At 35.6% G+C, this 14,984-nt stretch overlaps 1 protein-coding gene across 1 annotated transcript in view; it reads left to right on the top strand.

The window, feature by feature from the left end:
• Positions 1-563: 563 nt before the first annotated feature.
• Positions 564-14,984, top strand: part of LOC145663129 (uncharacterized) — a 45,289-nt gene continuing 30,868 nt past the window's right edge. Inside the window, exons 1-2 of the mRNA XM_081729420.1 lie at positions 564-962; positions 12,539-12,718. Of these exons, the coding sequence (XP_081585546.1) occupies positions 813-962; positions 12,539-12,718 (330 nt within the window). The 5' untranslated portion in view covers positions 564-812. The remainder of the gene's footprint in view (positions 963-12,538; positions 12,719-14,984) is intronic.

The raw sequence follows: 14,984 nt of genomic DNA, 5'->3' as shown, positions 1-14,984 counted from the left end.
AGCGCGGGATTCACCGGTTGAATGATAAAACAATACAATACCTATAAAACAAATACTAACGTTAAATTACTAATACTGTAGAAATAGCCTCTATTTGTTAATGAGCAAATTATTCTAATGCAAACTGAACAGATTATACAAAAATTACGAAAATCACGTAATTATTGTAGAATACTTGAACTGGTAACAGTTTTTTTTTTTTATCAATGTTTTTTCCTCTTGACATTTCGTAACTTGTACGCACGAATAAATTTAAATCAGTTCCCTTGTGGACTAACATTGCCGCAGATCATTTTAGTGTAATTTTGATCTCAGATAAAATTTAAACTTGTCTACTTTAAAAGCTGGTCATAATGCACTCAAAGCTCTGCAAGCTTTTGCACCTCTCTAAAAGAATGAGTTTGTACTTCAAACAAATATATAGAACTTATTACAGGAACAATCTGTTCGACGATTATTTTAATTTTTATATTAAAAAATCTCATTTAACATAGACACATTTTAAAAAAAGAAATTAATCGTGAATAAATATCCTTTGCACCGATGTTGTGTATAGTCTGTGGTGTTACTAGGAGCGCTTGCGCTTATCAATTGTTTTCGACACAAAACGTGAAGCTAGAAGGAACTTGCTGATATATACAATTTTTTTGACAGGATATTCCGTTTGAGAATAGACTGATGATGTTGGTAACAAGTATGAAAGGTTGTTGAGTATTAATGTATATTTGAAAACTACAAATAGATTGTTCCACAGCTATCTAACAAGCAACCAGAAAAAGGTTCTTGTTTAAATTTCGAGTTTTGAAAGTAGGATGGGTTCTAAGAGGAGTTCATCTTCCAATGCGATAGAAGTATTATGCCGCTTATGTGCAAAGGATGAAAAATTATGTGTACCAATTTTTGGAGATGAAGGTTTTCGTCAGCAATTAGACATGAAGATTCGGAAATGTCTTCCTATTATAGTAAGTATGTGTTTGTATTTGGATATTTGATTTGTAGAAATTGATGTGAACTAAACACTGTCAAAGCCACTGTGCAGATTAAAACTATGGAGGCCATTTCAAAAAATATTTTTATTCACTGTTGTTAATGGAACTAGGATCCCTATGCATTCAAAAGTCATATTTTCATGGCACATGGACACTAATTTTGTTCAGAAGTAATATGCCATAAGAACTATTATTTCCAACGTTTGCTTTTACTAATTATGCTTGCACGAGGAGATAATCTTTTTTGATCCTCTTATGGTAAGTACCATTAAAAGCTGCGTTTGTATCTATTTCGGTTCAGGACAGGACACTGGGTAGCCTGCCCAGGCTTGCATTTAGAAACAGGCGTGTTACCGATGGTGCATATGCTCGTAGATTAAGGCAAGAGCAAAAAGCGCACAATAACCAATGCTAGGTAGTCACTACAAGTTAGTTTGGACTTCTTGGTTTTTTTTTTTTTTCTTTCTTTCTTTCTTTCTTACACTTCTATGAAGCAGCGGTGCTTAAACGAAGATGCAGAACTGACGCGCGGTGGTACTTCGTGAGAACAGGCGCGTTAGAGGAGTGGTTAAGGAGTAGATATATACAAACATATGTATATATTGTTTGTACTTTCAATATCGTTATTCCTGTTTACACGTGCATTATTCGGTTCAAATGTACTTTACGTATGCAATAAAAAACTTGTACAAAAAGCACTAACCAACTTGTGCTGTGGTGCCACTGAAAAGCATGAATGATGCTTTCCGACCAAGTCAGCGCAGAGCGCCAGCGGTGGTAAATATACATTAACCAAGATAGCGGAAAAAGCTGTATATATGGCGTAAAACATGCAACTTACTTGTTGGATTATGTATTTGTACGTTATTATGAACGTTACTTGGCAAGATTTGGTATGTTTTGTTTGCTTCCACATATGTGTTCTAAAATAACATAAGACATGAATTTCAATTTCACAAATATGGAGATTTGAATTTCACAAATATGTGGATTCCTTAACCCGAACGCGTCCGTAGCTGCGCATCATGAGTGTGAACACTTCCTTCGGCATTAGTGCTGTGTTGCTGGACCACAGGAAAAATAATAATAATAAAAAAAAGTCATCAAAAGTACCAAATTAGGTTAGGTGGACTTTCAAAACAGAGGCTTGTAAACTTTTCCAGGAAATTGAAAACCATGGGTGTTATTTAATTTCTCCACCAAATCACTTGGTAGTGACTCTGGTTCAAGTACTGGCTTCGGAGCCATCGATGGGGATGTGGACTTTCATACCTCTGTGCCGATTCACTTTAGGAGAACTTCAGTGTATGTACGCAATAACTATTGTGCAAAAGATACTAAGCAATTTGTGCTATGTGGCCACTAAATGCGCAAATGATATCTAACCGAGTCAGGACAGGAGCGCGGTAGGAGGGACCGAACGTTAGCGAGGGTGTACGTCCGTAGGGAATAGACGTGTCAGCGACGTTGCGTATACACGTAAACTAGGATAGCTAAAAACATAGTACATGGCATGAAACACCTTATGTGTGGATTTGAGGGAGATATTAAATGTCATCATAAAAAAAAGTACCAAAATGTATTACATTAGGTGCTAAATTACAATAGATTATGTTAGGTTAGAGCTTCAAACAGAGCCATGTGGGTCATTCCACGTAAACTCAACGCAAATATCCAGATTGACATGTTTGGGTTTCGATGAATTTTGGTTCAGTTGTTGGCCTCATAGACCTATGAAGAAATACCAAATTTTACGTCTCTTACTCCATTGGTTCTTAAGTTATTTAATTTTAAATTGAAAATTTTGAGAAAATTGGACGCGTTTTGTCATCTTTAATAAAGTGCAGAGCAGCAACAAATTAAGATACAGATCTGGGAGTGGTATCGTTTAAAAGCTCTTCTAATGGGCTTTCATATGAAATGCTACTTGATAAGGGTTAATCTTAAAAAATCTTTTTTTTTTTTTTTTTGAAATTTTCAATTTTTTTTCAAAAAGTGACAACTTTAAAATTTTGAAAAAAATATCAAAATAAGTTCATAATGTCTCCTTATATCACCCAAAGTTTTGTTCTGGGATCTCCATGGGATTAGGAGTTACGGTACATAACACTCACACATATTCAGGAAAAAAATGGCCTTGTATCACTTACTGTCTCTAGTGACAAGCCTTGAACTGCTGGAATGTCCTCACTTTTTTTTCTCTTCGGTCAATCCATTTCAATCGCCCAATTTTACACAAAATTGTTGCTCAACAATTTATATTTTTCTGATTTTTTCTTTATATTATGAATTCCCTATAGATAGATAGTCACAAAACAATGTTTGAAAAAAAATTTACATGCCATAGTTTTTTCTGTTAGCTATTTTTAAAATGGAGGTTTGGCAAATTTTAATAAGAAACATGGTTTTCGGAATGTTTAATTGCCGAGCTATTTTTAAAGATATCAGAATAATTTAAAGACCAGTGTGTTCAGCATGAAATTAACTTCAGGTATACATTATTTTAATTTTTCTATCATGCAAGAGAGTCAGTCAAACTCTTTACTGTAAAAACTTGGAAAAATGTATAAATCGTTTATTTTGAAGATCATTAGTTTCATGAAGTACAGGAGACTTACTAATGATATATTATTTCTGTGTTGAATACTGATATAACTACTTGCAGTATAAGTGTTAGTCCTGAGAATACACTCCTTTTTTTTTTCAGAGCTTTTCCAAGATGTCCGAAAGCCTTTTAACGTCAATTTTCTCAGGTCGATATCTAAAATGGGACTGAATGAAAATAACTGAAAATTTTACAGAATATTTATACAAATAGGAATATCTTACAGAAAAATTATGACTGAGACTAAACTACATTTAGAGTAATAGAGCAATAAATTTCAGTAAAAACTCTACCCTTCTACACGCTCGTGCAATTCCAAGATAGTAAACTAGGCTTGGAATTATTACTATTGACATTGGTCGAATGATGTTAAAATCATTACAAACAATAAATGATCATATATTTCTACTTTGAAATAACAATGGGCAATGCTAACAATAGGTGAGATTCTAATTCTGAAACGTAACTAACCAACACATTTTACTGTACTACAATGGCGTATAGTATACACACAAACACGGTATTTCATTGCATAGTTTATCCGGATGTTCTGTGTTGTATCAGACACTGTTTTGAGTTCCTATGGAGTCACTTTTCGTACTATTTCCTTTGCAGGCACCCATGCAGTATCAGTTTTGGAAAGTTGAAAGGCAGCTCTTGGTCCAGAAGGGTAACAGAAATGCACCAAAAAACCATTGCTATCTTCACTTTTTCCAAGCCACCACTTCTCATCATATATACAAGCAACAAAGTCATTATTTGTAATAGATGGTACGTTTGTAAAAAATACTGGGGTTTGATATATATTTGTATCTTCATCTGTAATTGAACAAATGGAAACAAAACTGAGTGAGAGATTTGAATGCTGTTTACCGGTGAAAGGAACAAGAAGCTCTCACTGATATATGAAGATACAAATATATATCAAACCCCAGTACTTTTTACAAACGTACCATCTATTACGAATAATGACTTTGTTGCTTGTATATATGATGAGAAGTGGTGGCTTGGAAAAAGTGAAGATAGCAATGGTTTTTTGGTGCATTTCTGTTACCCTTCTGGACCAAGAACTGACTTTCAACTTTCCAAAACTGATACTGCATGGGTGCCTGCAAAGGAAATAGTACGAAAAGTGACTCCATAGGAACTTAAAACAGTGTCTGATACAACACAGAACATCCGGAAAAACTATGCAATGAAATACCGTGTTTGTGTGTATACTATACGCCATTGTAGTACAGAAAAATGTGTTGGTTAGTTACGTTTCAGAATTAGAACTCTCACCTATTGCTAGCATTGCCCACTGTTATTTCAAAGTAGAAATATATGATCATTTATTGTTTGTAATGATTTTAACATCATTAGACCAATGTCAATAGTAATAATTCCAAGCCTAGTTTACTATCTTGGAATTGCACGAGCGTGTAGGAGGGTAGAGTTTTTACTGAAATTTATTGCTCTATTACTCTAAATGTAGCTTAGTCTCAGTCATAATTTTTCTGTGAGATATTCCTATTTGTATAAAGAATATTCTGTAAAATTTTCAGTTATTTTCATTCAGTCCCATTTTAGATATCGACCTGAGAAAATTGACGTTAAAAGGCTTTCGGCCATTTTGGAAAAGCTCTGGGGAAAAAGGAGTGCATTCTCAGGACTAACACTTATACTGCAAGTAGTTATATAAGCATTCAACACAGAAATAATATATCATTAGTGAGTTTCCTGTACTTCATGAAACTAATGATCTTCAAAATTAACGATTTATACATTTTTCCAAGTTTTTATAGTAAAGAGTTTGACTGACTCTTGCATGATAGAAAAATTAAAATAATATATACCTGAAGTTCATTTCATGCTGAACACATGAATTATTCTGATATCTTTTAAAATAGCTCGGCAATTAAATTTTCTGGAAACCACGTTTTTTATTAAAATTTGAGCAACCTCCATTTTAAAAATGCCTGCCAGAAAAAAACTATGGCATGTAATTTTTTTCAAACAATGTTTTGTGATTGTCTACCTATAGGGAACTCATGACAAAAAAAAAAAAAAAAAAAAATCAGAAAAATAAAAAATGTTGAGCAACATTGCCTGGGTGATTTGAAATGGATTGACCCTCTTCCTTTTCTGGTAAAGTTTATGTTCGACCAGTTGCTGTGACTGGATTGACTGTGCATCTCTGCAGTGGGGATCCACAATATATCAGGTGCCGTAGAATAGGAAAATGAAGGTGTTGGTCCTGTTGGATAAACCCACTTTGAGTGCGAACTTTTCTTCGAACAGTTTGTAGGTCTCCTGTAAATTACAAAGCATCAGTCTTTTGGATACTTTAACTTTAGTACCTGTTTGTTCACCATAGAAATTCAGTCCTTAATTCCTGGCACCACTCGACTGACTTCGTCACTTGCTTAAGAGTCTGACACAGTTTCAGTTGATAGGTCTTTACCGGGTTTCATGTCATGGCTTGACAAGACACTTTTTCCTTTCAAAAGTGTCTTCGCTTGTCTTAACACATGGGCTGAAAAGTCCCGGGCCTAACACATAGATGGCGCTAGTTGTATTGCAGTCACCTTGTTTTCAGTGAATACTAACCTTCACAAGACAGCTGTGAGAATTTCATGATATTCTATTCATTCGTCTGTGAGTTATTGTGCTAAGAGTGACCCTACTTGTGTTAGTTTCAAAACAATGGATCAAAAACAATTTCGTGTTTTAATTTTACACTGCTTCTTGATGGGAAAAAATACCGTTCAAGCGAAGCAATGGCTTGAAAAGTGTTATGGGGACTCCGCTCCATCAGAAACAACAATAAAACGTTGGTTTGCTGACTTCAAACGTGGTCGTAGAGACACCGATGATGCAGAACGCAGTGGACGTCCAAATGAGGCAGTAACATCAGAAAACATAAAAAAAATCCACAAACTTGTTTTGAATGATCGAAAAGTGAAGGTGCGTGAGTTAGCTGACATCGTAAAGATATCAAAAGAACGTGTTGGCTTTATATTGCATGAGCATTTGACTATGAGAAAGCTCTGTTCAAAGTGGGTGCCGCGTTTGCTCACTGTTGCCCAAAAACAAGAACGTGTTGATGCTTCTGAGCAGTGTTTGGCCATGTTTAAACGTAACAAACCGGAATTTTTGCGTCGATATGTGACAATCGATGAAACATGGATCCATCACTTCACTCCGGAATCAAAACGATCGGCATCTGAGTGGACAGCAACTGGTGAACCTCGTCCAAAGCGCCCGAAAGCACAACAATCGGCTGGCAAGGTTATGGCCTCGGTATTTTGGGATGTGCATGGTGTAATATTCATCGACTATCTTGAGAAAGGACATACCATTAACAGTGACTATTATATAGCGTTATTGGAGCGTTTGAAGGCCGAAATTGCAAAGAAACGACCGCATATGGCAAAGAAAAAACTTTTGTATCATCAAGACAACGCACCGTGTCACAAGTCAATCAAAACAATGGAAAAACTTCGAATTGCTCCCGCATCCACCGTATTCGCCAGATTTGGCTCCCAGCGACTACTGGCTGTTCGCAGACCTGAAAAAAATGCTCGCCGGTAAGAAATTTCGCACGAATGAAGAGGTTATCGCTGCAACTGAGGCCTATTTTGAGGCAAAAGATAAATCGTTCTACAAAAGTGGTATTGAAATGTTAGAGCGGCGCTGGACTGATTGCGTTGCTCTTCATGGAGATTACGTTGATGAATAAAGCTAATTTTGAACCAAAAAAACGGTGTTTTCTTTGTTAGGCCCGGGACTTTTCAGCCCATGTGTTACAATGTAGTTGGGGGCCTGAAATTCCTTCATTGTTTTACTCCAATTATTAGGCACAAGAGTCAGCAACATAACCTTCTTTTTTCTACTAGTGCAGCTTGCATATATCTTTTTGACATGTTTTAGGAAATCACATTCAATATCAGTGTCTTCGCTGATAGAAGGAGCATTCACCAATTTCCTCTCCACTGCAACACTGATCTTTGCTGCTTTCTCATTCGAGTATGACTTGTAACCAATCTTCCTTTTGTCGAGAGGTGACTCTCCCATCTCTAAAAGAGAGCAGTTTAGAGATTGAAGTGCCTGTTTTGTAGTATTTGATTAAGGTAAATCACAACGTCTGCATCTTCGTGAGTGCTGCCTGGTAGATGAGAAGCGGTATCTTGATCTTTCAAATTGGAAAGTTTCTTCCTGCAACTCTCACACACTTTAGACTTGTCACTTGTCCCTGGCGTCAAGGCACACATCCACTGGGTCACATCTGTCAGTCCTTTCCTAACGTGTGAATAGTTAGATTTAACAAAAGGGTTAAAAACAATTCAAACTCTGTCTCTTGCCTGAAGGATCCATTCTGCATATTTGTAGTACACGGCCCACTGAACACAATGCACTCACATGGATCAACTACCCTCCTTCAGGTCTGGAGCTCCACTGACTGATTATAGCTAGTGTTCCCAACACTCAACTAGATGAAAAGCGGTAGTCAAGTAGTGAGTGCTCCACTGGCTACAATCAATAGTTAAAAATGGCTGTAAAAAAGTACGCTTTTGCGCTCAGATATACTAAATAAATTCGATTCCTATAAAATTAAAACAAGATGCCCCTGTCATGAATATCATCATCATCAGGTTGAGACGATGTTTCATTTGTCTCGATTGCTAGTGCCCGGCTGCTTTAGTTCCAACTAGTGCAGGGCTGCAGCTGAAATTTCGTATAGAAAACAATATTTTCGCACACGGCACAATCTAAATCTTACTCTTAAAATTGAAGAAAGCGTTTTTGTTTTCAACTTGTTCCTGGGTCTTTTGTTACTATATTCACCTGGTTAAATATACACTTTACTTAGTGTTTGAATATGGAAGCTTTAGCATGAAAAAAGCCAACAAAACCAATTCTAAAAATAGACTCTCCCTCAGCATCTGTGCACAGGTTTACATCTTGCAGACATTCTTCATTTGAGGACGTATTTACGCATTTCATGAAATTTATGTTCGTCACTGATTATCAGTTTTATCGATATTATTTTCAAATCCCAAAGTGAAGCAAAAACTAAGTCATTAAAAGACTGTTTCAGGGGTTTCAAATCCTAATGAATGATGAAAAGCGACATTTTCTGAAGGGTGTCTTATGTTATCAGGAAGTCTATTCTGGATTTCTTTAACGAGTAATTTTGTATATATACAAAAACATAGCATACATATACTCAAACACAACATATATATGTTTACAACAACAACCATATATATACTCAAACTTTCACTTCTTCCCCACAACAACAACCATATATATACTCAAACTTTCACTTCTTCCCCGAAAATTTTTCTCAGCGTCTGCTGGTAACTTACAGGTTTCGAGCTTCTCTACTGTGTAACGAAGATACGGGGCGGGATCAATATGACCAGTAATGCAATCTTTTAGGGGGTCAATTCTAGCAGTGGATCTCAGTTAGAAAACGAACGAATCAAATTTGAAAAAATAGAAAATGATACACACAATATATTCAGAAGTAGCTTAAGTCCAAAAATTGCTAGAAATGGTTAAAAGCAAAAAGCATATGGTTAGAAGTGCCACTAGTGGCTTTTTCGAAAATTTGTGGCTAGCAAGTTCCTCAAAATGGCCAGATCTAGCCACAAAGTGACTAAATTGGCAACCCTATTTACAGCTCGCTATTGGGTGTGGAAGAAGCAGTTCATGGTCAGGTGTGAATATGCACAAACTTGTCCAGACTTACAGTGGCAAGACCTACCATTGGAAATTCTGCAAAGAGAAACATCTATCAGTCTTAAGAACAGGAAGATGATACAAGTGCATTTTTTTCCTGAATATATGTGAGCGTTATGCACTGTAACTCTTGATCCGATGGAGATCCCAGAACAAAACTTTGGGTGATGTAAGGAGACATTACGGACTTATTTTGAGAAGTTTTTCAAAATTTTAAAATTGTCACTGTTTGAAAAAAATAATTTTGAAAATTTCAAAAACAATTTTTTTTTAAAAGTTAACCCCTATCAAGTAGCATCTCACATGAAAGCCCATTAGAAGAGCTTTTAAACGATACCACTCCCAGGTTTGTATCTTAATATGTCGCTGCTCTGCACTTAAACGCGTCAAAATGCGTCCAATTTTCTCGAAGTTTTCAAATTTCAAAATTAAATAACTTAAGAACCAATGGAGTAAAAGACCTAAAATTTGACGTTTCTTCATAGGTCTATGAGGCCAACATCTGTGTACCAAATATCTTTAGAATCTGAGATGTCGAGTCAGAATTTCCTCCGAAATTGTGTTGAGTTGACGTGGAATGACCCGTGTAACCTTTTTCCCATTTCGAAAAAAAAAAAAAAAAAAAAAAAAAAAAAGACTGTACAATCATGAAGAAATATACGTGCCATTTCCATACTGCCTTTCCCGCGACTAAATCATAACAAATGCACCCTCTCCTCCAAATAGTCCCTTCCGCCTCCACATACAGTGTCACTTACATCGAAAACAACAAATATTTTCTTAGTTTCAACTATTCCCCTCACCTGACTTTCTCTCAATTTTCCTAACAAACCTAAATAAATTCTCCAATTGACCCGGTAAATTTCCTAAAATTAGTTCGGTAATTCAACACTTAACCCCTTCCTTCAGATACTAAATTTTGTATATTGTATAACTTAATGGCCCTTATCCATACTTAACAAGTTAGACTTTTGTTAAAGTATTTCTACATAGATACGCATTTCACAGGTAAGATCAAAACATATTTCGATTATAATACGTGGATCCCTATTGTAAATCCGCACCATGGTGGCTATGAGTGTGAACGAAGATTGATTTGTAAAGTTAGTATCTGCGCAAGAATATAGAGATTTATGGATCGTAATGTATTATTTACATACAGTTGCGTGGCAATAGATGAAACTATTTCATACTGTATCTCTGTTCATACATGATGTATATGCTTCTGCAGAGATACATTAATTCCTTAATCATCAATATGTAAATATATTATTTCACAAAGAAAGGCTTATGTCGAAGGAATTTAAGTTGTGCATTTGTCACCTATAACTGAAGCAATTAGATACGAATAACGTGAAGTAGAATTAGCATCGTAAAGGAAGTAGTGCATACAGTATATTCATTTCAGCGTATGTGCATTTTCCAAATTTTTGAGTGACACTTTTAACATATAACACGTGCTCTACACTGCGTTCTGAACAAAAATTTGCTCGTCCAAATATATGTAGTAAAAATAGAAAGTCACAATCTGGCAAATTTTTCTTTTAGGCAATTCATTCATTTTCGATTCTTTCAATGATTCCAGTTCCGATTCCAAAGGAACTGATTCCTTGCAACAGTTCCTTTAATGTTCCGAGAAACCAGTTCCTCCGAAACGAAATTGGGTTACGAATCATGGTAGTTCCTGCTGTCAATTTTTCTGTATTTATGTTAAAAAACATTGTATTTTGAAGTGATGAAAAATGTATTACTATTCTAATTTCCAGTCTTACAGGGTGTCTATCGGTCACGAAAGTCACGAAATCAGAAAACGGTCATGAAAGTCCCGAAATTTAGCTTTTGGGTCACTTTTTTGTAACTACAAATGTAAGTACAGATTGGAAAGTTTTGTTCTATAAAACGTCAAAATTCACCACCAAAAATGTCTATGGTCGGCTTTAGACGCTACCAAATCGCAACCAAAGTACGTTTCTATCACATGGATGAAAATTCGGCCTAATTCGTACCCAAATTCGCTCTTGAAACTGTTAGGAAATTTTATGATTTGGTGAAGAAAAGGTCACGAAATTTCATTTTGGAATTTTAGTAGATACCCTGTCTTAGAATAGTCCTAGATTAATCAATATTTCAAATATTCAATGTTTAAAATAGTAAATGAAAATAATGCACCAGGAACAACTAAATATCCCAGCTCCATCAAGTTCCAGAACAAACTTCACAAAAACTTAAAAGTAACCACTGTATCGGAATTCTTTTAGCAAAAGGAAATGAAATAATACATGTGAAGGGGCAAGACCCCTAACACTAACTGCTACTCTATGTAAAAATTAAAAAATATAATTAAAACATAACATACCTAAAAAATTATATCAGATGAATCCAGCTGCATACCTTGTAAATATTACATACTTCTCACTAATACTGGCATCAATACAAAATTTCCTTTTCCATATGTAATAAGCAAACTGCAAAACCATTCTTTTAGAACCATGTGTCTAACTTAAATGAAAGACATTCTTCAGAAAATAGCTCACCAAATGGGACATTATCCATTAAACATATTTTTCAAATCTGAAACACGGCATTCAACTGCGCGCCACATATCACTCTCACCACACACCGCCTGATCAATAATTATTGTAAGGTAGCTTCGTACTAGCTGACAGAAACAACACGTGACCTCTCTACTTGCTGCAAAATCACTCTGACGTAGCGAATGGAACAGAATCGTTCAGAAAACAGCAACGAACTGAACCAAATCACTGAATCAGAATAATGAATGAATTGCCTGTTTCCCTCTATTTTACTCTTGAGTGTTGCTCTTTTTATGTGCTTAGGCAGTAGGGTATAAGGTGCGAACATTCCAAAGTAAATATGAAATCGAATTTTTGTAAAAATCAGCGGAACGCCCTTACCAGAATGGACTTCGTAACAAAAAGGTTTAAAAAAAAAAAAAAAAAGATTTTTACAGTTAGAAGTCTAGTCGATATAGGCGCGATTTGATTATTTATTAATTACATTTATTGATAGGGTACATATTAATAATACAGAGAACCTATCGAAAAAGGTGACAGCGTTGACCGAAGTCATTCGTCATTGAACAGACGAATCATACATAGTGGTACATATGTAGGTTCTACGCACCTTATGCTTTGATTTGAATTGAGAAAAGCGTTCCTTGGTGTTAATATCCTTTTCTTTTCTGCACATGCAGGTACTGGAGGAGGACGACCTACCCAAACAGGTGTGTTTAACTTGTCTTAGCAAATTGGACGTTTGTTATGATTTATTTGAGACTTGTCTAGAAGCAGAATTTAAAATGAAACAAATGATGAATCCGACTAAGAAGAGAAATGCTGCAGAAGTGGAGCAGAAGCGGCTAACTCCGACTATGGTAGGTACAGAGTTAGTCTTTTCTGTTTCTTATGCTTATGCTACAGGACTCGGTAACTAAATGGTAATGTGGGAAACAAAGACAAGGCAGTCAGGAGGATTTGCAAAAAGGCAGTGTTTTGACTTGTGTATTGGATACAGATTGGACACAATGTGGGAAGAGGATGGAAAGGAAATTACTTCACTTATCAAAAGCGAACTGTAGCACAATGACCTCCTTCTAGTGGTCCTCATTCATGTCTATCTGTAATACGAAATTCGAAGTGGCGGAAATGTTGCAGGGTCATAGCTGAGTAGCCTATTACTATCTGCATGGTACTCTGCTATTATATGGATTGTACATAGAATTTTCATCAGGGTTTGAAAAACCCGGTTTTTAAAAAAAAGCCCAACCCACCTGGGCCCATGTTTTTTTCGGATATTTTCGGGTTTAATTTTGTTTTTTCGAAATATTTCAATGTCTTTGGGATCAGAGTGTTAAAATGTGAATTATATTTCAAGATTATCATTGTCTCAGCTTGCAACATTTTTTTGTATTCACTGCTGTTTTTTTTTAATGGCCGCCATTTTGAAATTTTACGTTGGCCGCCAAAATGTATACCGTAAGACGGGGTTACTTTGCACACGATTTAAGGAATTTTAAAGAAAATCGCATGTAACTTACAAACATAATGATTTAGGACACTGTATTTTAAACATATGATAGCTAGATATGTGTGGAAAACATTCGCATAAGTTCATTAGTAAACACTCAATATGACCATAGTTATTGAAATATAAACTTTGGTGCAAAGTAACCCCGTAGGTGGGGTTACTTTGCACAACTACAAAAAAGTACGTATGACATACGAACATAACGTTTCTGTGCAATGTTTTCCCTTCAGTGTTTATACATTTTACTTTCTACAGAAAACTGCATACAGTCTACAAACATTGATATTAGAATGGTGGTACCGGTATCAGTACTTAGTATTACACATATATAAATATAATTACATGAATATAAATATAAATGTGATCACTACTAGTGAATAGATAACTATTCTAAGTGAATTACCTTGTCACGCGGGAGAGAGCGGGGATTTTTATTATTACTGCTGGTAAATAACGATACTAGAAATCTAGTCTATCATTTTTATTCACAGTAAATCTGAATTGAAAGGAGTGAGCTTGGTTGGCCCTCACAACTAAATCAATTTCTACATAAGGCACGACGCGAATGTCGGCACAAGACCTTGGACCAACAAGCTCATTAAACATTGACAATCATTTACAATGAAATTATATCTATTTCTCCAGTCCATTATTTAAATAAATAACATTAGTTTGAACCATTAAGTCAAATAGTTTTGGACATGAGTGTTCAAAACCTTGGATTAATTTCATATGCAAATTAATTAGAGAACAATGTTGAATTAAAATTACAGTCCTGGCACATGGGCCTAAGGTGCTTGAGGAATTAGTTTAGGATCTATGTTACCTCTGGTATTAATCTTATGCCTGATGAGAAACAAATAAAGAACAATCCCAACTTACATGTTTCCAAGCACATCCAACAGTTGAAAGGATAGATGGATAAAGTCTACGCGTGTACAGCGTACGGATACCGCGACTCGTATAGTTTCGTCCGATAATGATTTACTGGTCAACTAAACGAACTGAACCCCTAGTAAATTTTTACTAGTGTTTTTATACACAGTTTGTTTTTCTCTTCTATCTTCCTGTTCTCTATTTCTGGACTTTCTTAACCACAAAATTGTTATTCTTTGTGACGTCAATCAGGAAGTCCTTGTTTATCTCGTCACAGGTCTACCTTTCTATTGTCAGAAATAGTTCTTGCTTTCCCTTTCACTACACTATGTTTGTTGAAATTAAGAGGATTGTTTCCGTGAATTCTTTCTAGGTATTTTCAATCAATTGTTTTTATAAACAATAAAAAATTTCATTCTAGTCTCTATTCACGTTACACTCCTCCACTTAAAAACATACTACTGAGTGATCCTGAAATGGACACCAATAATTAATTTCAGGCTAGTCTTTTCGGAACACCCTGTATATTGAAACACTGGTAAACACTTGTAGTAAACCCAGATCGAGGGAAGCACTAAAGCAAGAGGGAAGTGAAGAGTGATCGTCACAGTATATGGGTAAGATGCCAGACAGAGAACACGAAAGAATGGAAGTGAAAGACTGTGTGTCGTTAATGGTACCAAGTTACATAACACAAAATTACGTAAATCGTAAAATAGACAAATGGTATGGAAGAT

The sequence above is a fragment of the Thermobia domestica genome, chromosome 10, assembly GCF_964235325.1.
Source record: "Thermobia domestica chromosome 10, izTheDome1.hap1.1, whole genome shotgun sequence".
Lineage (NCBI taxonomy): Eukaryota > Metazoa > Arthropoda > Insecta > Zygentoma > Lepismatidae > Thermobia > Thermobia domestica.
Note: the sequence above shows the minus strand (reverse complement) of the source record. Positions and strands in the feature narration are given on the sequence as shown.